This window comes from Lutzomyia longipalpis, chromosome 1, assembly GCF_024334085.1.
Source record: "Lutzomyia longipalpis isolate SR_M1_2022 chromosome 1, ASM2433408v1".
NCBI classification, from domain to species: domain Eukaryota; kingdom Metazoa; phylum Arthropoda; class Insecta; order Diptera; family Psychodidae; genus Lutzomyia; species Lutzomyia longipalpis.
Genome location: NC_074707.1, coordinates 49,839,467 through 49,861,692, shown reverse-complemented (window position 1 = coordinate 49,861,692; position 22,226 = coordinate 49,839,467). Strand labels below are relative to the sequence as shown.

The 22,226-nt window shown below is 37.7% G+C and overlaps 5 protein-coding genes and 1 long non-coding RNA gene across 7 annotated transcripts; 3 read left to right on the top strand and 3 right to left on the bottom strand.

The window, feature by feature from the left end:
- Nucleotides 1–176: 176 nt before the first annotated feature.
- LOC129788136 (peroxisomal membrane protein 11C) lies at nt 177–4,399 on the bottom strand. The gene is made up of 4 exons (XM_055824156.1): nt 4,118–4,399; nt 3,120–3,484; nt 830–901; nt 177–721 (listed from the first exon to the last, which is right to left on the bottom strand). Exons 1-4 carry the CDS (start codon nt 4,181–4,183, stop codon nt 511–513), a joined length of 714 nt encoding a protein of 237 aa, XP_055680131.1. The 5' UTR covers nt 4,184–4,399; the 3' UTR covers nt 177–510.
- A 32-nt stretch (nt 4,400–4,431) lies between these two features.
- On the top strand, nt 4,432–8,135 carry LOC129788135 (ubiquitin fusion degradation protein 1 homolog). The gene is made up of 4 exons (XM_055824155.1): nt 4,432–4,572; nt 4,645–4,771; nt 4,860–5,634; nt 7,906–8,135. The coding sequence occupies exons 1-4, from the start codon at nt 4,570–4,572 to the stop codon at nt 7,913–7,915; spliced, it is 915 nt and encodes a 304-aa protein (XP_055680130.1). The 5' UTR covers nt 4,432–4,569; the 3' UTR covers nt 7,916–8,135.
- On the bottom strand, nt 5,636–7,210 carry LOC129788134 (uncharacterized oxidoreductase YjmC). Its single transcript, XM_055824154.1, has 4 exons — nt 6,993–7,210; nt 6,746–6,907; nt 6,487–6,675; nt 5,636–6,419 (listed from the first exon to the last, which is right to left on the bottom strand). The coding sequence occupies exons 1-4, from the start codon at nt 7,087–7,089 to the stop codon at nt 5,683–5,685; spliced, it is 1,185 nt and encodes a 394-aa protein (XP_055680129.1). The 5' UTR covers nt 7,090–7,210; the 3' UTR covers nt 5,636–5,682.
- A 194-nt stretch (nt 8,136–8,329) lies between the features above and the next one.
- On the bottom strand, nt 8,330–13,244 carry LOC129788086 (ribonuclease 3). Of its 2 annotated transcripts, XM_055824092.1 has the most exons (4): nt 13,177–13,244; nt 11,108–12,827; nt 10,201–10,668; nt 8,330–9,819 (listed from the first exon to the last, which is right to left on the bottom strand). In XM_055824092.1, coding segments are annotated over exons 1-4 (3,615 nt in total). In that variant the 5' UTR covers nt 13,179–13,244; the 3' UTR covers nt 8,330–8,394. The 2 variants fall into 2 exon arrangements, with proteins under 2 accessions (XP_055680067.1, XP_055680066.1); XM_055824091.1 differs by having other exon boundaries at nt 11,108–13,238.
- A 150-nt stretch (nt 13,245–13,394) lies between these two features.
- LOC129788122 (adenylosuccinate synthetase) lies at nt 13,395–22,128 on the top strand. Its single transcript, XM_055824141.1, has 5 exons — nt 13,395–13,672; nt 16,077–16,179; nt 20,612–21,252; nt 21,312–21,496; nt 21,575–22,128. The coding sequence occupies exons 1-5, from the start codon at nt 13,523–13,525 to the stop codon at nt 21,813–21,815; spliced, it is 1,320 nt and encodes a 439-aa protein (XP_055680116.1). The 5' UTR covers nt 13,395–13,522; the 3' UTR covers nt 21,816–22,128.
- On the top strand, nt 13,876–16,032 carry LOC129788132 (uncharacterized). The gene is made up of 2 exons (XR_008750287.1): nt 13,876–13,998; nt 14,080–16,032. It is a non-coding gene; the product is annotated as an uncharacterized LOC129788132 (long non-coding RNA).
- Nucleotides 22,129–22,226: the final 98 nt, after the last annotated feature.

Genomic DNA, 22,226 nt, shown 5'->3' with positions numbered 1-22,226 from the left:
GAAAATCGCATGCGCAGAATTACCATCAATTTTCCATTCTTCCCTTCAGCACACACAGAGAGCCCCCAAACCTCCTCCACCCCCTCGTGGGATCCACCATTGACTGGACGATTCCACTTGTTAGCACCTTTTTCTCCTTCTCGCTCTTTCTCTCCGTCTTCATTCTCAAAAAGCTCTTTTCAGTAATAATAATACTTTATTGCTTTGTTTTGTATAACAATCTGTTTTCTTCTTTTTAACAAAATATTCTTTACAACCACATTAGAAAAAAATTTTAAAGTCTTCTTTTAGAATTTCTTCCTTGTACACGATAAAATAATTTTTATTACATTACATTACAATGAAAAACTACAATGGCTAAAAGGAAACGAGTGCGTTCATGACCTCACTGCGTCCCCTTAAGTTTTGGATTAAAATCCATTTTTGTGTGTGTGTGCCAGTTGTTTGCTGGAGTGTAGAATCCCACCCCCAAGCCACCCCATCGAAAAGAAAGAAAAAAGTAAAATAAATCTACGCTGGTCCATGTTTTTTCGCAAAATATTGGTATAGCCCGATGAAGGACGAAACAGTTCCTATGACACCAATCTGTAGGGTTGACAACTTCCCACCCCACAAATAGCCACCCGGTAGGGTGCTCACGGCTTGGGTTAGGTCCAAACTCAGCCTTACAATTGACAGCATCTCCTGCTGTTGCTTCCAAAGCAACTTTCGTCTCTCTTCTCTGTAAAATAAATATTTATTTTTTCACAGAATTATTTTCTAATCCCTCTTTATGGGCAAAAAAAGGGGGGTTTTTCACAGAAGATCCCTAATTAGTACATTTTCTTACCTGTTGCTATCATTGGGTGCCTTGGCAAGGGTTTTGCTGTATTGCTCCATAAGGGTTACATTTCTCAGGATTCTACAAGAAAAATTTTTAAATTATTTTGGAAATTGTTTTTGGACAAAATTATTCTAGTCTTCAGAAATATTCGGATTATTCGTAAAGGAAATTTAAATATAAGTCTAAATTTTCGCCAGATAAACATCCCTTGGTTTAAACGAAAAAAAGATTAAGATTAAGACAGTATACTGAATTACCACAGGAGACCTTACGAAGGATATTAAGGACTGATTTATTAGTTTTTTGGTTTATTAAAAGTTCTGATTTATCAGCAAAATACTAGGCTAAACAATCAATGAAAAGAATTTATAATTTAGATAATTTCTTAATTGAGGAATAAGTTTAAAATTGTACCAAATACGTTATTCTCTGCCCTAAAATCTTTTCTAAATTAACAAAAAACGTTTTATTAAATAAAAGTTAATTAATTCGAGTTATTTGTACCCATTAAAACCTTAAGTAAAAATAGTCTTTAATAAAAAGCTGAATAGCAAAAATTCTAGTAATGAATTAAAACTCATAAGTTTAGAGATTAAAGGCACATAACAGCCTTGAAGCTTTTTAATTTAATTTATTAAATATTTCCACGTTTTTGTATGATCCATTTACTTGATTGATTCTAATTAATTAAGGCGATATTACATGAATAAAAAACGTTTCAAATATTAAAGGGAAAAAATCATTAGTTTTTTTAAAGCCATAAAAGTCCATTAAAAACCTTGTTAAAAGCAGTAAAAATAATTAAAGTTATTAATTAAATTGAACTGAATTAAAATCTTGTAGAATGAAAAAGAAAATAACATAATAAGATATTCAGAAATAATTTTAAATACTTGGAAAATAATTAATATAAAATACGCAAGATTCATCATTCTAAAGAAAAGAATAAGAATTTGTTAGATTCGCTTGATGATTTTTTTTTTAAATTTATAGTTCAGATTTAAATGTTAAATTTAATGTTTTTTAAGCTTAAATTTATAAAAGAAATATATTCGACTACAGATAATTTTCTCAGAACCTTAATAATTCTTTATTTTTAGTTCAAATTACTCATTTTTTTTCTGTTTAGACGAATAATTGTTTATTTTTCTGTTTAATTTTTTATTCAGATGCTGACTTATTTCTCTTCTTAATTCTTATATTTTCCTTCAACGATGAATAATATTCTGACGCTCAATTACAAAGTTTCCGCATAAATTAATTCAAATTCTAATCTAAATCTTCAAAGTTTTTCTTATCACAACCTTAATGTTTCAAGCGTTTGATATTTTGCTTCTTGCGTGATATAACTTTCGTACTTTCTAACGTTTATGTGAGTTCGAGGGAGACAACATGCTGATTTCTCTCCGTTTTTTTTCATGGAAAAATTTAAGCAATAAGTGTTTGAAGCTTAAAGGGTTTTACTACTGATAATCTCAGTCTTAATCACTTTCTTCAGATTTGTGATTAATTTAAACCTTGTTTGAAATTTTCTTCATTTTCCATGTTTAAAAAATAAATCGAAAATTTTAATATAAATCATTATTCTGCATTTTTATTAGTTAGGGAAGACCAGGGGCAATAAAGACAGCCAAGGGCTTAAAAAACGTTCAAAATATTTTATTTTTCAAAGAGATAAAGCAAAGTTAAATAAGTTATTCATTTAGGAATTTTCCTTCTTTACATCCGGTTGGAAAATATGGCAAATTGAGCTTTTCCAGCTCTACCAAAACCTTCTTCTGAATTTTTTTTTTAGTTAACATAGTCTTCCCTAAATCTAGGTGAACATGGCCCAATTTCGACCTCTTAGTGTCCTGATAAAATCCTGAAGATTGAGACAATAAGTGGTCCAAATTGGCTAAGTTCTCCTATATTTAGGGAAGACTATGCTGGCTAAAGTAAAGTTAGAAGAGGGGCTTTGGTACAGCTGGAAAAGTTCAAATTGTCTTATTTTCCAACGATATGAACAGCAAGAAATTTTCTAATGAATAACTTATTTAACTTTGCTTTATCTCTCTGAAAAATAAAATATTTTGAACGTTTTTTAACCACTTGTCTGACTCTATTACCCCCGGTCTGCTCTATATAATAAAAATTCAGAAGAATGATATTTTCAATTCTTTTTAAACTTTGAAAATTTTGGGTTTCTTTTAATCTACAATTCCTTAAAATAAATATAAGATTTTAAGCGTAGAAAGTTGGGGGAATAATTAGGGCATTAAATAGATTACAAAATTCCCACACCTTAGATGCTTACCTGAGAAGATTGAGGAATATAGAGAGCACCCAGCAAATTGAGCTAGCTGTATCCCATTTACTTGGTTCCTTTACGCTGATAATTCTATGCTCTGCCAGCCAGCAAACCTTCTCAACGGGATAGTAGATGTTATCCACAATATTGGCAAGAACACCCATCACAGCCATCGTCTTGTCTGGTTCCTTGTGCCCCAGTCCATAGCGCAGGGTTTGCTGGAACATTGGCCAATCATCGAGGAGACGCAATGTTGCCCTCGTAGCGCTCATTCGTCCACTGAAGATGCCCAATCTCTTTGAGAAATCCGGATCGGATTCCTGGTACAGTCCACATGCTAGCTTCGTTGTGTAGCACAGTGTTCTGATGACCTACACGCGGGGAAAGAGTTGTTGACATTTTTTAAATATTCATAAAGATCGAAAAACTCGTTTTTGGAGCAGGAAATGAATTTTCGTGAATGGGTTTCTCAAGGAAACTCCGCAAGAAATTGATTTTATAAAGCTTAAGAGGGAATTCTTTGGTAATTTTGCTGATGATAATTTAATGAAGATTAAAGGGTGGAAGAGAGAGAGGAATTTCTCAAGGTTAATTTGTAATTTTTGAAGGAATGTGATTTGTTATTTTTTTTTGTGTAAGCCCCCCTCATTATCAAAAGCGGGAGCCGATAAAAGGCGCGTTCGCGTAAATCAGCAAAAAAATCGCCACAAAAGTTCAAGAGAGATATGTTTTGGGTGCCAGCAGAGAGATATTCTTGACCGTGTGACATGAAGGATTATGGTCAATAAATCATCCCCATGGGGAGGAGGGGGTGTCGGTAGAGAAAAGAAATTGAAAGAAGCATGTGCGGGGGCGGGCAAAGGAGGAGGGAATAACATGAAAAATTCAGAACTTGATGTCGAAGAATGTTTGAAGGAAAGTAATATTCTCCCATGAATTTGCCATGAGGATTGTTTTTCCTCATTGCACGTGAACGGAATTTGTGGGTTGGTGGATGAAATTACCTTGTCGCGCCCCCCATAGGTATCCAGCATATCACAAAATTCATCCAGAGCCCCTCTCTTCAGCATCTTGTTTGTGGGTTTTTTTCTCTCCAAAAAATTCACAAAATCTCACCGAAAGACTTTTCAGACTTTTCACAATGAAGGTGGAAATCACAACTGAACCCACTCATGGTCAGGAGGTGTCCACTAAACTCGCTTTCAGTCCCCCTTTTTGCACCTTTCTAATCTTCTTTTCCATTCTCTTTTCTCATCGACATTCGTCGTCTTGCAAAACATGCGAGCGTCCAATCAGCTGATTTTGACAGCTGTCATGCAGAACAAAAGCAAAACAAAGAGAAGAAAAAGCAGAAAATTTTCAAGTCATTGTAAAAATAGCATTTTTTATTGCAAATCTTTTTTTGTAAAAGAATTTTGGCGTCTCACTGCAAGGAATTTGTGCTAAATTTGGCAAAATGGTTTGTATTTTTGTGATTATTTTTCTCACAGTTGGAGTTGATTTTTTTTGTTTCTTTCCCGGATTGCTGTAGTTTCAATTTGGGGGCTTGAATATGATGTTCCCGGATCTCAATCGTCCCTTCAATAATCACTACAATTGCTATTCCGTATCCATGCTACCCGGGAATGAGAGGCATGACGTTGAGAAGGGTGGAAAAAGTGAGTTTTCTTTCAACTTTCCTTGAAAGTGGAACAAAGGAAAATTATTTGCATGATACATAACCTCAAATAATTTCTCTTCCCTCAGTAATTATGCCCTCATCAGCTCTGGATCAGCTGACAAGGCTCAATGTGGAGTACCCAATGTTGTTCAAGTTGACAAACAACAAGAAGAATCGCATGACACATGCGGGAGTGCTGGAATTCGTAGCTGACGAAGGGAAGACGTACTTGCCGTACTGGATGATGCGAAATCTCCTCCTGGAAGAGGGTGAAATGATACAAATTGAGAGTGTTTCACTGCCCGTGGCGACTTTCTCAAAGTTCGAACCACAGAGCCCGGATTTCCTTGACATAACAAACCCCAAAGCAGTGCTGGAGAATAATTTGCGGAATTTTGCCTGCCTGACAACGGGGGATCTCATTGCAATTAAGTATAACTCCAAAATCTATGAGCTGTGTGTCCTGGAGACACGTCCGGGGAATGCTGTGACCATCATTGAGTGCGATATGAATGTGGAATTTGCCCCACCAGTTGGCTACACGGAGCCCCAAGCGGAGAATAATGACGATGAACCCATGAAGGATGACATGATTGAGCACCTGGCTGACATGCAGGGCTTTGTGGCGTTCTCGGGAGAGGGGAATCGTCTCGATGGGAAGCAAAAGAAGCCCGATAGTGTGGATCCGGTGCTGCTGAAGAAAGCCTACACACGTGGCATACCCGACTATGATCATCCGTATGGGCTGCTCAGATTTGATCGTTCCGTACGACCGGACAAAGGCAATGGGGAGGCTAAAGATGATCAGGATGATTTCCAAATGTTCCAAGGGCAGGGATTCTCATTGCGAAAGAGCCGGAAGTAAGTCTTTGGATAAATTACAATTTATTTAAAAAAACATTTTGCGGGTTATTTTGGTGCAAGCTCCAATGGGGCTACGTTGAGTCGTTTTGCGAGATTTTGACAGGATTTTAGCTGATTCTCGTGATAATTTATACCACCATCATTGTCCACTTTGGCCATATGGGCTGCTTCGGGGTCCCCAGCCACCAGGACGGGTTTCTCAGGGTCAGCAGGGGGAACAGCACGAAGTAAGTTGTTGAGATCTCCAAGACGATCAGCAAATCCCGGAGCGAAGCAATTTGGATCGATTGCAATGAAGCATTGGCCAAGATTGGCGAGTTCTTCTGATCCCGCGTGCGACCATTTCCGGATATTGCTGGCGTAGTTTGCTCCACTCATTATTCCACACATAATCTCCACCATTGCTCCCAACCCGTATCCTTTATACCCGGAAGTTAATTCCTCCCCACCCAAGGGCATAAGGCAGCCAGAATTGAAGGCAAGATTGGCATCTGTTGTCGTTTGTCCGGAAGGATCTTGTGCCCATCCTCGGGGGATTGGCTCATCCTTCCTTATTTGCATTTCAATCTTTCCCACAGCTACAGCCGTTGTAGCCATGTCCAGCAGAAAACTGTCCCCATTGCTTGCAGGAGCTCCAAATGAAAGGGGATTAGTACCCAGGGCTGCTTCCTTACTCCGTGTAGGGCTCATAAAGGGTGATGTGTTGGTCATTGAGAGTCCAATGAGGCCTTCCTTCATTGCTCTCAACGTGTACCACCCAGCAATTCCATAATGATTTGATCCTTGAAGAGAAAAGAAGATCTTTTAGGTCAGGCTTGGGGGGCTGAAGGAATCCCTGACATGTCTTACCTTTGGCACAAGTCCATCCCACACCAACTTCCTTTGCTTTCTTTATGGCCAAATCCATGGAGAAATTCCCCACAACAACCCCTAGGCCGTGACGTCCATCAATCCAGGCTGTTGCAGGAGTTTCCTTCAATACCACCGGATCCACATTCCCATCCGTTGTCTTCTTGTCCAAATCATTTATGTACATCTCTGCAAAAATATTGATCATCCCAGTTAAATTAATTTCCACATTTCCTCTTGGAAATTTGATCATTCAAACCAAGACGATTCATCCCGTGACTGAAGTGCCCCCGATAGTCAGCTTCAATCAGCAGGTCAGCCATTGCCTGGGCATTCTCAGCACGTACCTGAGCTGCCAGGAAACAATCCCTCACGAAGCGTTTAGCTTCAGCCACCTTTACGCGATTTCCACTCATTTTTCCTGCAAAAAAAGTAAAATTTTGCTGATTAATTAAACGGCAATTAAGACTTTTTTTTCTTAAGAATTTATATCTGATCCACTTTACCTTGAGACAGTGTTCTGTGGATGAGGAGCGATGTGTTCTGCCTGGTTGCGGTGACCAAAATATTATTGGCCTTCCTAATCAGTAGCTGGAGGGGCATTTTGGAGAGGAGATTGTGATTAAAATTCTCAAAATATTAATTATATGATCAAACAACTGAATTTATAGTCTTATCGCAACGAATTTTTATGTTCGTCTTCTTTGAACGTGCGTGTGCGCGTTTATTGTATAAGTAGGAGGATAGGTGGGAGTGGGGCAATGTGGGGCTGGTTAGAAGCAGAAAATCATGGTTAGGGAATGATTTTGAAAGTTCTGCTAATTAATTGATTAATTCTTGATTAATTTTCGGAGGCTCTGATGAGGAGAAAAAGTCTTCAAAGTCTTTTGAGATTTTTCTACTGAAGAAAAGAATTTAAAAATTAGGAAAATTAAATAAAAATTAATCTATTTAAGGATTATTCTGTTTAAGATTAATTTTAGGCTTAATCTGTTTAGGATTAATTTTAAGCTTAATCTGTTTAAGCTTAAAATTAAAGATTAATCTGTTTAGGATTAATTTTAAGGTTAATCTGTTTGAGATTAATTTAAGGATTAATCTGTTTGAGATTAATTTAAGGATTAATCTGTTTGAGATTAATTTAAGGATTAATCTGTTTAGGATTAATTTTAAGCTTAATCTGTTTAAGCTTAAAATTAAAGATTAATCTGTTTAGGATTAATTTTAAGCTTAATCTGTTTAAGATTAGTTTTGTATTTAATTTTCTTAATTTTTAAATACTTTTTATTAATAGAAAAATCTCTGAAGATTTCTAGGACTTTTTTTCTACTCCTCAGACTCCAAAACTGATTCATAAACTTTCTTTTGACTGAATAAATCATTCGGATTAGAAAAATATTTTTTCATTTAAATTTTCAGGACTATTTAAGGAAACTAAGAAATCGGGTCGTCGCTGGGAGGGAAGAGGTAGCTCCGACTTTTTCTACCCGCCTGCTGAAGGGCACAATGTCGCCTTTGATTTCAAGAACTTCTTTAAGGTATTTAAATCTGGAATTATTAAATATCTTTGCAAATTCTTTAATTGTAATGTTTATTCCTAAAGAAAATTCTAGTTTAGTTCTGATCTCTAGAAAAATCTTTCCAACTGTTCCTGATCGTCTTTTATTCGTTTAACAACCTTTTCGGTTTTACTTTTAAACTTGTTGCCAGAAATTTATTATCCCAGTCTAGCTATTTTATCTAGGATTCCTAGTTAAAATAGCCTAGGATTTTATTAAGCTTTCTCGCTATAACTTGACTAGAATTCCTAACTAGTCTAGTTCCCAATAAGAAAAAGTAGATCTTCCAATTTAAAGTCTTTATTGAAATATTCAAAGCATCAGATTTACAGGGCTTCTATCGAGCCTGTCAAGCTAATTCTCCGGATTCAAGATCAGATGATAAATCCTCCGTGCCTGTGACTTTGTAGATCTCAGCTCCTTCCTCGTAGGTTGTCTTTTCGTCAGGAATCTCCTCGTCGGAAACAGAGCTAAGGATATCCTGGAGATTCTCTTCTGAATTCCCCTTATTTGCCTCATTCCCTGCTGGAGATCGTTTCCTCTTCTTTGGTCTGATTCTCTTTCCGGACTTTTCACTCCCACCACTTGAGGTGGCTCCACTACTGCTGGAATCACTCTCTGAGAAATCTTCCTCACTGGAAATATCTTCTCTCGCTCTGTACTGTTTGGGGAGGTTTGAGTCATCAAAGAGATTGTCTTTTGAGCTTCTCGCCCTGTCTGAATGGCCATCCTTGCGTTTTACATCCACAGACGAGCCCTTCTGTCGCTTCACACTTCTCGCAATGACGCGCTTTTGATGATCGAGCTGCGGGAAGAGATCATGGGAATTTTCTAGGGCCTTCTTTGCTGCATTCATCTCTGCCTGTTGGATGCTGTGTCCCGTTGCACAAGCTAGACGTTTCTCACGGAAATAAACAGCCACCGTGTAGACGCGTGTGTTTGTTGGTCCAATGGATTCTATGACTTTGTATACCGGGATATCGGGCTCCCCGCCATCCATTGAGCGTAGGGTGAGGCAGCACTGTTGAAGCTTTGATTTGGGATCATTCCAATCTTGATTCATGATGAAGACATTCAGTCGTGGGAAGAGGCAAACTTGACAGAAGGTTTGACAATACTCCAGCCCCCGGTCCACGTAGAGTGCCCCGAGGAAAGATTCAAGAAGATCTGCTCGATCTTTTGTCTTAAGTTCCGCTTTGGGGTTTGAGTAGACAGCGTATTGTGTCATACCGAGATCATCACAGACAACGGCTTGGGTGCGATTGTTAACGAGGGAGCTGCGTAGGAGTGAGAGATGCCCCTCGTGATGTTCCGGGAAGTACCTGTAGAGGTATTCAGAGCAAATGAGCTGCAGTACGGTATCCCCGAGGAATTCGAGACGTTGATTTGAGCCAAGGGTGAGGTGGGTGAAGCCAATACTTCTGTCTGTGAACGCCCTGGCCAGGAGACGAATGTGCTGGAATTTCACACCAATTGAATCTTCGAATTTTGTTAAATTCTGCAGCATTTGATACGATTCGATCCACTGACGATCACCAAGGGGCTCTTGTTCTTGCAGCGGATGTGGAGGGTTCTTCTCCCACACTTTCTTGAGGTCGTCTGATTCCAAAAAGAGTGCCGAAGCGAAAACTTTGTCAGCCACTTCAATGCCACCATCGAGCAGGAGGGCCCCCATGAGGGCTTCAAAGCAATTTGCCATGGCATGACGGAGTTCCAGTTCATGACAGAGGTCAGATCCATGAGCGTACAGCATAAATTCCTCCAAATGGAGTTTCTGTAAAGAGAGGAATTCTTTAGTTTCTTTTCTGGGAAGAAAACCAGCAGCTTGAAGTTGAATGTGCTTCCCGGAAAGTGCCATAAGTGGCTGGAATTTGTGCAGTCATCCTGCATATTGCATCAGGGAGTTTCTAATGGATCTTAGGAACTTCCTTTTCAACACCCGGCAGATCCTTGATTTTATTTTTGAGTCAAGATGTTTGGAAGTTCCGATTTTGACATAAAAATGAAATCAAAGATCAGCCGGGTGTTCAAAAGGAAATTCCGAAGATCCTTTAGAAACATCCTGATGCAATGAGCAGGATGACTGCATAAATTCCAACCACTTATGGCACTTTCCGGGAAGCACATCAAACAATTAAAATTGCTGATTTTTTACCTTTGCAAGAACAGCTAGGTGTTGATTCTGCACAATGGCAGCTCTGTAGGTGGCCAGACCACCTTCTTCGAGGTCAGGGAACATGAAGAAGAGGTGAATTGTGCTGAGAAACTCCACTACGGCATCCCCGAGGAATTCTAGCCTCTCATTGTGCGTAATGTTGCTGGCTGTTTCGTATTCCTTCCCGAATCGCGACATGATGTTGATGAGTGTATTTATCCCGCGCTTCCGGGTGTTCATGTAGTGGATCTTCCGGTCACCGTATTCCGGTTGCCGAATACCACAATTTGTGAGACTATTCCGGGCATGATCGGGATTTGTTCCGAAGTTCTCCTTGTACGACGGGTGCGTCAGGGCTAGCTGGAGGAGGTATCGATTGGTGAATTTGTACTCAATGTTCTCCTCAAGAACATCCAGAGCACGATGGAAGCGTAAATGGCACGTCAAGACGGGAATGAGCATTGCGTGCTGAAAGAAAAGGAAATTCTTTGTAAAAATAAAATTGAAGAGGAAATTATTAGAAATGATAACGGTTATAATTTGAATTTAAAATGAAATATGTAGCAAAAAATGACCTGAGCGATCCTAGCGGGAAATTTTTAGAAGTTTTTTTTTTATTCAAGTAGGACATTTTGTGAGGAGGCGAAAGTAAATTGGGAATTTATTGAAGAAAAATTTATCGTCGAGAAGCGGAAGACATCAATTAACGCGAGTTAGAAGCCGACAAAGATCGCCCAGGAGGAATTATTCGAGAAAATAGAGGGATTTTGAGGGACAAGAGGAAAATATAAAGAATCGGTTCCCCCCGACGTCCGCCATTGTAACCACGACATTTATCCGGGAAATAAATTGATTTTGGAAACTACAGTCCACTGCCTGCTCTGAAATAATTCAGAGAACTTTTTACCTGAACAATATCACACATAATCCCAGTTCGACGGAAGTTCTTGGAACTCACAGCTATTGTTATGTTCCTCTTCATGCGCCCCAGCATCCGCATCTCTTGAAGTTTGGCTTCCTTAGCCTCAAGACGGCGTTTGTCGTCGTACGTTGGTTTGGACATATTGGCAATGAGATGGCGATACTTGACGTATTCTCGCCATGCCTTCTGGTACTCTGGATTCCCGGCATAGCTCAACTGTGGCGGACGAATGCCAAAGTGAACAATTACCGGATGGACAGTGCCATCGGCATCTTTGCATTCCGGCAAATCCGACACATTCCTATCGAGCTGATCAACACGTACAGAACACGGCTTCATGCCGGGATTAACGACAATCATTCCCTTAATGTCATCCACATAGTCCTGCCAGATGTTCTGATTGATGTGCATCATATCGGCCAGGGTGCGTCTATCCACGAGGGGTCCTGAGTTGTCCAAGAGGTATCGGAGGACCTCACTCATGGCCAGAACTTCCTTCCCATTGTCCGATAGATCACGCACAAAACGCGGGAGGAAGTGAAAGAAGGGACAAACATCCGTTGCCGTGGTGTTGGGTAGAAGATTAAAATCAACCAATTCTAGGAGTTCCGTAAAGAGGTACGTGTAGAAGAGATCGAGTTCCTTGATTGTGAAATTCTCCGGGATCTTCTCCTCAATGTACAGCACAGTGTATTCAATGTTGAAGCGAATCACCTTGCACGTGGGCAGCTCCCCAATGGGAACGTGCGAAAGGAGGGAGAAGCCCTCAAAGAGGAATTCATGCTGATCGTATTTGATGATTGTTGGGGTTTTTGTGAGGAAATTCGTAGGTGGGGAGATGGTGATGCGATAGTGATAGAGCTTGTCGGCATTATTCGAGTTTGGCAGGCATTTGGGGAAGCCATTCTCACCCGGATAGATCCCATGACGGATACCAATGCGTCGGGATTTAGCTGAGCATCGACACAGGGGCCCATCATTCATCTCTCCCGGATCGTTGTACCACAAATCCGTATGCAGGCGGTAGGGATGATTAATTTTCCGCGATAATTCCTCCATCGTGCAATCCTCCTGAAGCTCAAGATCTTCATCTGAGGAATCCGATGAAGAGCACTTCTCAGATTTGTGCCGACAAAAGTGAGTTTTGCGCTTCCTCGGTGGCGGATTGTACGGGGTTTGAGTTTCCTTGACCTTTGCTGCTCTCTGAACCAATTCCACCTCAAAAAGGGAACACAGTGCGTCCAGCCTTGGGGTTGCTTCCACAACAGTCTCCGAGATGCGTTTGTAGTAGATATCAGCTGGGGATGAGCGTATCCAGTGTTCCTTCTCTTTGTCATCGGCAAGCTCTGCGAGCTTCCGGGCAATATCTTCGGATGTTTCGCAGTAATTCTTTCGCCATTTGGCCAGGAGAATTTCCCTTTCGGTTTCCTTTTTCTTTGGTTCCACAGCCCTGCCGCCGTGACTGTGGCTACGGCGTTCTCGTGACTCACGTCGTTTCTCCTCGTGCTGCTGCTTCCTTCCACGATCATCTCGGGATTCTCTCGAACGATTCCTCGAACGTCTATCGTAGTCACGACTTCTCGATGCAGATCGGCGGCTTGATGAATATGAGGAGCTTCTGGTACTTCTCTCTGAATACTTTCGCCTCTCTGAATCCCTCCGACGGGATGATGGTGGACTAGAACGTGAGGAACTCCGGGAAGTCCTTGGAAGAGGATTTGAGACTTGTTGATGAGAACTTCCAGGAGAATAATTAGCCGGTTGATTTGCCAAAACGGCAGGAGCTGGAGCTGGAGGTGGTGGAGGAGGAGGCGGAGGGGCTGTGTATTGTCCCACAGCCTGGACAGGAGGTGGAGGAAATGCAGACTGAGGCTGAAATTCACAATATCCCGGCGGGGGTGCAGTAGGATGAAAACTTCCGGGAAATCTGCTAGCAACACTTGGTGGAGGGACGTTAATGGGTGGGAATCTTATGTACCCAGGAGGGGGTTCATTGAAATTGGGTGGAAATTTCATCATCAAAATTTCAAACAAGTTTTCACAAAATTAAATACATTTTTGGGGAAATTCAGGATTTTCCACAAAATCGCGACGTTTTATTTGACGTTTTCTTGACATTTCTTTTTCGTCTTGCGGCAAACTTCACGCGGGGCTAAACACACGAGGTGGTTCTTTGACAGAAGACAATTTTCCGGTGCGGTGTGAAAATTTTATTTCACAATAATTTAGTTGTTTGTCGTCAATCGCAGTGGTTGTCGGTGGTGCAAAAAAGTTCGGGGATTGTTTGGTGAGGTGCCTGGTGCAGAAGATTAATTTGGGGCGAGGCTACAAAATCACAGGGAGAGCCGTTTGGTTGGAGACGTTGAAAAAGCGCGGAAGGTGAAGAAAAATTTGCAAAAAATGGCAAGTGGGCAGGTTTTATTGAATGGGGATGACAAGCATGCAAGGAAGGGCGTCACCGTTGTCCTGGGAGCTCAATGGGGTGATGAGGGCAAAGGAAAGGTCGTCGATATGCTGGCCACGGACATGGACATCGTGTCACGGTGCCAGGTGAGTTGTCTTCATGTGCGCGTGAGAAAATTTGCAAATCTCAAAACAAATGATTTTCACGCAAATCATGTGACTCCTATGATTTCTTCACTGTCTGGCCTCCATAGAACAGTCTCAAAGAAAATTTCTTTCCTCACTTGTCTTGGAAATTTTTTTAAAAATTAAATTAAATGAAAAAATAACTTTTCTTATCAATTAGAAGAAACTCTGAAGGGAGGCATTCAAGAGATCCTTCTTTTTGTACGTACACACACCCATCTCTGGCGCATTCCTGGACATTTTGGGGGCTTCCTGGATGTTGAAAGTTTTCTTTATGATTTTTCCGGGTGAGATAAATCGTTCCTCAAGCCCTCCCCTCTCGTATCACACAACGTTATCTAATAGCAAGAAATCTCTTTTTCTTTCAGCTGTGAAAAAGAAATATTTCTTTCTTTTACTCTGAATTTATTCCCGTGACATCATTTTGTGGGGCTCCTCACAGCAAGAATTAAAAAAAAATTAGAGACACATTTATTGCCCAAAAATGGATTTCCCAAAAAAAAAAACGGGAGGTTGAGGCCAAAAACATAACATAGATGGGATAGAGAGAAGTTCTACTATTTTTTTCTGTGTGAAAAAAATCATTCTCTCTGACTCGTTTTACGTAAGCGAATTACGCTAATCGCTTTTTTTGTTGCTCATCTTTTTTTAAAGTCCATTCATGTGATCTGTTTGTTCCTCGCGCGCGCTTTTGGGCTCGTCTCTTACTTTGCTTCACTGAAAATATTAAAGGGGCAAACAGCTGGTGAATTTTATTGCTTTGCTTTTAGTTTTTTTCTTTTCATTTGCTTTTGAGAAGTATTTGAAGCAAAATTTAAAAGCTTTAAATTGTGCATAAAAAGATTTTCTCTGTAAAAAAAAAAAGATTTTTCGCGGGATTCGAACCCATGACTTTAGAAAGAAATGATCGTGTTTGAACCTATTGCACTAAAGAGTGTTACACTGGAGTGTTTTTTTCTTTTTTTTCTTAAAGGTTTGTAGATAATTTATAAATTTTATTTGTTCTGAATTTTTTGAAATTCTCGGTTTTCTTTAAAAAGAATCTCAGAAAATCCTTTTGATTGGATTTCATATCGAGAACTAATAACTTTTAATTCTTTAATCTTTATCTACTTTAGCACAGAATTTGTAGGATTTTTTTAAAGCTACAGGAACTTAGATTGAGATCTTTTGGGGAGAATTTTGTGTAAAAAAAATCAAAGTTCTGAAAGAAAAAAATCAAACAAGGACGAGATTCGATCCCACTTCATTGGAATAGTTAGAAGAAATCAAAGAGAAGCAATTTTAACCTCTCGGCTATCAGTGACTCAATTTATAATTTTTTTGAATAGTTCTTATGAAATTTTCATAATTTTTGACATTTAAAGAAAATAAGAGTTAGTTTTAAAAAATTCTCCAATTTATTTAAATTATTTAGTATAGGTAAATTTTTTCTCCATCTATTTGCCCTTTTGTTTCCATCAATTTTTCGCGCAAAATCTATTATGCACACACACTGAACCACATAAAAAATAAATAATACTTAACACAGCTGGAACAGCTGGAAGGTCTTTTTCTCTGTACAATAATTTCCACGCAATTTCCTATAAAACATTTACTTAAAAAAAATTATTTAGAATTTAAGAAAAAAGAAAAATCCAACTAAATTCATCTTTACACGATCCCCGTGCTTTTTGCATTTAATTTTATCTGCTGAGCTTGACGCCGTTTTTTTTTAAATTTATTTTCTTGTTGAACTGTTGCTTCTAACGGAGGAGGAGGGGACGGCCTTGTGGGGTGGGGGCGTGCAGGGAAAAAAATCTGTGAAGCTCCCAGGCTGTGTCCCTGGCCAAATTATTAAAAAAAATTGGCACTTTGCCAAAATTTGATGTTCATGTTACGAAACAGACACACACGTAGAGAGACAGACGTTGGGTTCCCCATTCGAAGAAAGCGAAATAAACAAGAGAAAATAACAAATCCCACCCACAATTTTTCAAGGATCACAAAATAAAAGAAAAAAAAACTCCACGGGGTTGGGCATTTGTTTGTATAAATTTGCAACATTTAGCAGAGAAGCCCTCACAGAGAGAAATTCTCAAATATATTCTTTTCTTTGTAAGAAAGTCTGTGGTGGTGGAGATCAAGCCAAGAATGCGCACCTACAATCCACCCTCGTGAGCCACTCAAGTTCAATGTCAAAGACGTTGACCGTCAATGTGACTCTCGAACGCCCAACGAGTTTATATTGTATTGAGGCCAGACTTTTTTTTATTGTAAATTGAGAGGAGCACAGATATGTGATTGAATAAAATGCAAAAAAAAATTAATTTAAAAGCAAACTGATAAATTTTCCTCTCTTTCGTTTGAAAATTTTTCTTTCTAGGGAGGCAACAATGCGGGTCACACAGTGTGTGTTAATGGCACAGAATATGACTTCCATCTACTCCCCAGTGGAATTATCAATGAGAAATGCGTGTCTGTAATTGGTGAGTAAAAATTATTATTTAATCAATTTTTTTTGCAATAAGTCAGGAAGAAGAAATTCTGCCGTATCAGCACTTATCGATTACGAAATATTGTGTGTGTACAGAGAGAGACATATAGAGATTTATAATTTACTCTCATTCCGCGATAAGGAAATGTCGCTTTTACTTTTCTATATGATGATTATTACATGTGGTGTCGTATCGCGCGAACGTGTGGAAAGTCATACAATGTACAGGCGGTTAGTTTAAAATAGAGCCATGTATTGTTACACTGTGAGAAAATTAAGTTTATTTTATTTAGGTTGAAACTAAATTGGTGAGAAGGGAAGGTCAAGAGCAGAGTGTATTGAAATAGATGCGCTTAAAAGTAGATAAATTTATTTATTTTTTTACTCTTAGAGCTGTGGTTGAACGAAAAATAAGCCAGAGAAGGTATCTTTGTAAACAAACTCCAAAGGGAGGGAGAGAGAGAGAGCTAAGAAATCAAAAAGTTCAATTTTTCAATTCTTTAGGGGGTGCTGTTTATTGAGAACATTGTAATTTTTGCAAATAAGCTATGATAGAAAGAACTTATGCAGAATTTTGTCTTGGTAGAGATTGCTGCCGAACGCTGAGACAGCAGTGGCCGCAATTAGGGTAAAAATAAGCTGACAGAAGTAACTGAATAAGAAAATTTAATTAAAAAGATTTTTTTAGGATAAAATCAAAGTTCTTTCTTTTCTATAAAACATATAAAAATTTCAGAGTTGTACTTATTTTAGATCCTGAAATATTAAAGAAAGTACAATGAAAATAATTCAAAATGGCCGTCGAAATAGGTAATAACTTCCATTGAAATTCTTTAATAGTTAGACGAGATAGTTAAATCGCTGTCTTTATCACTCTCAGACATCCAAATAAAGCGAGTTCGAATCCCGATTATGTAATATTTTTTCAGTGTTTTTTTTTCTTTTAAATTTCAATACTTTATAGTTTTCCATAAAATGACTCAACTAATTTTTATCTTAATATACACAAACAATTTTAATCTTGAGAGGGCATTAAAAATTGTAATTAAATTTTCTTTCTCATCACAATTTGTCCTTGATCTTTGTAAGTGATAAAATACTTTTTTTACCTACTAAAAAAAAGTCTTTGTATATAAACCTTTGCCTTCCATTAGGCACAATAACAAGAACTTCTCTTCTTTGCTATTCAGCAAATTATTTTTTTGTGAGAATTGGGGGGAATTACTTGTGGAAAAAAGAAAATTGAAACCATGACCCAATAGATTTGCCAATCAAGCAAAAATTTAAATTAATGCGCTTCATTAGCAATAAATCCACATATAAGCAATTAAAATCAATTATTTTTTTCTTCTTTTTGCTGATTAAATGACTCATCAGTCTCTTATAGCCTCACAGAAGAGACTTGCTAAGAAGTTATGGGAACAAATCTTGAAAGAATTTTTTAGGGGAATTTATTCCTAAATTCAATGAAAATAAAATTACTGATGGTTGAGAATAGTTTATTAGATTTATTTTCTGAAGAATTCAAGTTTGTTTTATTGTGTCTTTTTTTTCTATCAGTGTATCCTTGGGTGTATTGTATTCTAGCTTACTCCACTATATTCAAGTTCAAAGTACAAAATACCAATTTTAACACGAACAATAAAATTTTCCTAAAAATATTTACCAAAAGTAAGCAATAAATCACGAAAAGCTCAAATAGTATAGGAATGAAAATATATATAATTCTTATACACACGTTTGATGATGATAAAAATAAAACAGAATGTTTAGTGAAAGATAAGCGGATTGAGACAATAAATAATTTTCAAAAATTTCTCCCTTAAATCATAAACATTTTATTGTTTTCACAACTGTTGTGTGAATTCTTGCTGAATGACTTGAAGTAAAATATTTTTGCCACATTTTGTTGAATGTTCAAAAGAACAAATTTGTTGAAAGATATTGCACAAATGCATAAGAAAATTGCGAGAAGAAATTCCAATTTAATGTGCCATCACGCAATATTTTATGAAAAATATCACAAGAGGGGAGCTTTTACACACATAAAAAAGAGGCGTAAAAATGTTCATTATAAAAGCTGATAAAATAGACGACAACATTATCTTACAAAACTGTCGCAGTCTCATGCGATGGAGGTGTGTAAAAAAAAGAGCTGTTCAAACCTCGTGAGCGATGTGATAAAAAGCTGCTGCATTGCTTGAACATTATCAATTTTCTGTGGCGCTTTATTGCTGTCTTTTATTATTATTTTTTCTTTTACATTCTTATCAGTCGCATCTGTGTCCATATTAAGTTGATATAGAGACGAAGAAGATAATCTCAAGATGACAAAATTATTCCACACATAGAGCAAAGCCGCCAACATCCGTCCGCCAAAAGAGGGGGTAATGAGTGCGGATAGGGGAGAGACAAACTTATGAAGAGATGTTGGAGTGATTAAGAGCTTTAGCTGCTTGATAATTTGTGATTATTTTGCTGTTTTTCGCACATCCTCCTCCTCCTCCGTGTGTTGATGATAAAGTGTAAATAGACCCCCATTAGCACAGAGATTTTATTGCAGACACAGCTCAAATTTCATGTGTGATTGTCCGTCCTAGATTTTCTTCTTAATTCCTGTTTACAGAATAATTATTCTGACAAGATTTTTTTTCTCCAGGGTATTCCCTTTGGGGACTCCCCTTTGAAAGAAAAAATATTTATTTTATATTTTCTTGAAGAGAAATATTTATGTTGAGATTAGAACTATTAAGGAATATGAAACTGATACTCTACTTCCGGATGTTTTGATTAGGAGAGATTACAGGAGTTTTTAAGAAGGGAAATCCCCTTAGTGATGCCTTAGAAATGAGAAAGAATTGATAAAAAATCAGTATGAGTGGCATTGATCCAAAAGTCAAGAAGAAAATTATCTTAAATTATTAAGCACAAGTTATTTTTAGTTATGAAATTTACTTTAATTCACAATTCTTTGGAGTAAAATTAAAGAACAAATTGAAACGTTTAAAATAGTCATAATTAAATATCTATTTTAATGTCTGAAAATATTGTATTATGACGTACAAAAAATTATTAAATATAGGCGTTTCCTTTTAACCGACGGAAAACACGGAAAATTATTGTTGTCTCTGTACGTCGGAAATTCACTTCTCTTACAAATATTTAATTGTTTCAAATATCTTTGGCAGATACAACAAAGAGTATTGCAAAGCTAAATAAACCATTTAAATGAGCTTTAAAAAACTTTTAAATTTTCTTCTGAATTAAAATTAGAAAACATGGAAAAGTTTTGCCAGAGATTTAATGTAAAAGAAGAAGAATATGCATCAAAGCTTTATTGATTATCATTTTCATTCATAAATAGAAAAATAGTAATCGAGAAATTGATTGAAGCAATAACGCATAAATTTTAAATGAGATAAAATAGGGGTGTGGTTTGCATTTTTCAAGCTTTTTTTTTGTGTCTTTTCGCAGAGTGAAAACTATTGAAAATTGATTAAAATATTTTGTAATCTTTCACAGGAATTTATTTATATCTGTGATAGTTATACAAAATTAATAAACTACGAACTTCCATTGACTTGCTTGTGAATTGTACATAATGTCCTTTCTTTGATTATTATTTTATATCAAAAGCTCATTTATTATTCTCCACCAATAATTTTCTTTCATATTTATTTTTAGCTAACAAGAAAAAGCAACAAAAGAACATTGATAATTTCTTTAATTGAGCCTCAATGTCCTTCCTTCCTCTAAATAAAAAAAAGACGCCCAAAATGCATAAATTTAAATAAGTAGAAATAAAGTTGTGGGAAATGAATGAGAAAATTATCGATGAAACAAACTTATGATGTGAAAATGCTTTGACATTTTTTTTTCTTCCTCATTGTTGTCTTTAAATAAATTTTCGATTGAGGAAGAATGGGTTGAGAAAGGCGCACGGTATTTTAGCTGAAAAATATATTATTTCTTCCTCCGCATATGGAGGTGGATTAATTTAATAATGCAAAAAAAGAGACCTTCGAAGTTTAATAAATTCTTGGAGGTTTGGTGGAAAATGAGGAAACTTTAATGTAAAGAAGTGGTGTAGGAAGCTATAAAGAATTTAATCCTTTTGTGTATTAAATTCTTATTATTCTGCACAATTTATTATAGAAATATTATTAGCTATTTTTGGATTAAATTCGTGACACAATGTTGTGCTCTCTCTCTCTCTCTCTTTCTAATGGACAAGGAAGGGGGGCAATTGCATGTCGTAATAATAAAGAAATTGTCCCTGGGAAAGATATTTTATTATTAAAACATTGTAACAGAGAGGGAAATAATCGGTAATTAAATAGTGTACCTATGTGTGTCTTGTGACAAATTTCTTACAACTTTCATTTTCATTTTTTTTTCTCTCTCTCTCTCTGTTCTCTTTTAAGGTAATGGCGTTGTCATCCACTTGCCGGGCTTATTTGAGGAGCTGAAGAAAAATGAGGCAAAGGGTTTGACAAATTGGGAGAAGCGTTTGATTGTGTCAGATCGTGCACATCTTGTCTTTGATTTCCATCAGCAAGTTGATGGGTTGCAAGAGGCGGAGAAGGGTGGAAAATCTCTGGGGACAACAAAGAAGGGAATTGGTCCAACGTACTCCAGCAAGGCAACACGCAATGGTATACGTGTTGGGGATCTTTTGGGGGATTTTGAGCTCTTCAGCGAGAAGCTACAGAGTTGCATCTCGCTGTATCAGCGAATGTTCCCTGATTTGAATGTTGATGTAAAGAGTGAACTGGTGCGTTATAAGGAATTTGCCGAGAAGCTTCGTCCACTTGTGGGTGATACGGTCTTCTTCATGCACAAAGCCATTAAAGAGGGGAAGAAGGTGCTCGTTGAGGGGGCAAATGCAGCAATGTTGGACATTGATTTTGGCACGTACCCTTATGTGACGAGTAGCAATTGTAGTATCGGTGGTGTCCTTACGGGACTTGGGCTTCCACCTCAGGTGATTGGGGATGTCATTGGGGTCGTCAAAGCGTACACAACACGCGTGGGTGATGGTCCATTCCCAGCTGAGCAGTTAAATGTGAGTTTGAGCTGTAAAAAAAAATTATGAAATTCTTCAATTTTTGTTAATTTTTGTAGGAATTTGGTGACATCCTACAGAGTCGTGGGGCTGAAATTGGTGTAACAACAAAACGGAAAAGGCGCTGTGGATGGTTGGATTTGGTCCTCCTGCGTTACACAGCAATTGTGAATGGGTACACGCATCTGTGCTTGACAAAACTCGACATTCTTGACACATTCAAGGAGATTAAGGTCGCAATTGGGTGAGGAAAATATATTTTTTGCAAGAAAATAGGATTTTTTTTTGCTAATTTCTTGATCTTTTTTCATTCCTTCTTTAGGTACAAACTCAATGGGAAACTCCTTGAACACTTCCCTGGATCTATTACAGATCTTGCAAATGTGGAAGTTGAGTACGCCACATTGCCAGGATGGGAGACATGTACGGAGAATGTGCGAGAATTCAGCCAGCTGCCTAAGAATGCACAAGATTACGTACGATATATTGAGAGTGATCTCAAGATCCCTGTAAAATGGGTTGGCGTAGGCAAGGGCCGAGAGTCAATTATTAATGTTTATTAAGTAAATGAAAAAAATTCAGGGCGGAGGCACATTGCGCCATTATGGGGGCACTACGCAAAAAGACACCGTCGACAATACACAACACACACAAGAAAATTACCCCTAATGGAAGGAAATTGATTTTAAGTAATTATTTTTGGCTAAAGCTTTCAAAAAAGAAACAATATTCGTTAAATTCGCGATGTTTTTTTTCTCAATTTATAGAAGTTTTTTAATCTTGCTAAAAAAAAATATATTGCAATGCATGTGGAAATGTTAAATGCAAAAAGAAATAATAAGAAGAAATTCATAGAGGATTGAAGGAGAAAGGAAATAATGTACAAAGTCCCGACGAAATACTGCAGCAAAAATTCAAAGGTTTTTTTTTCACAATGATGATGATGAAGAAGAAAAGGCGCTAAAATTGCCGTC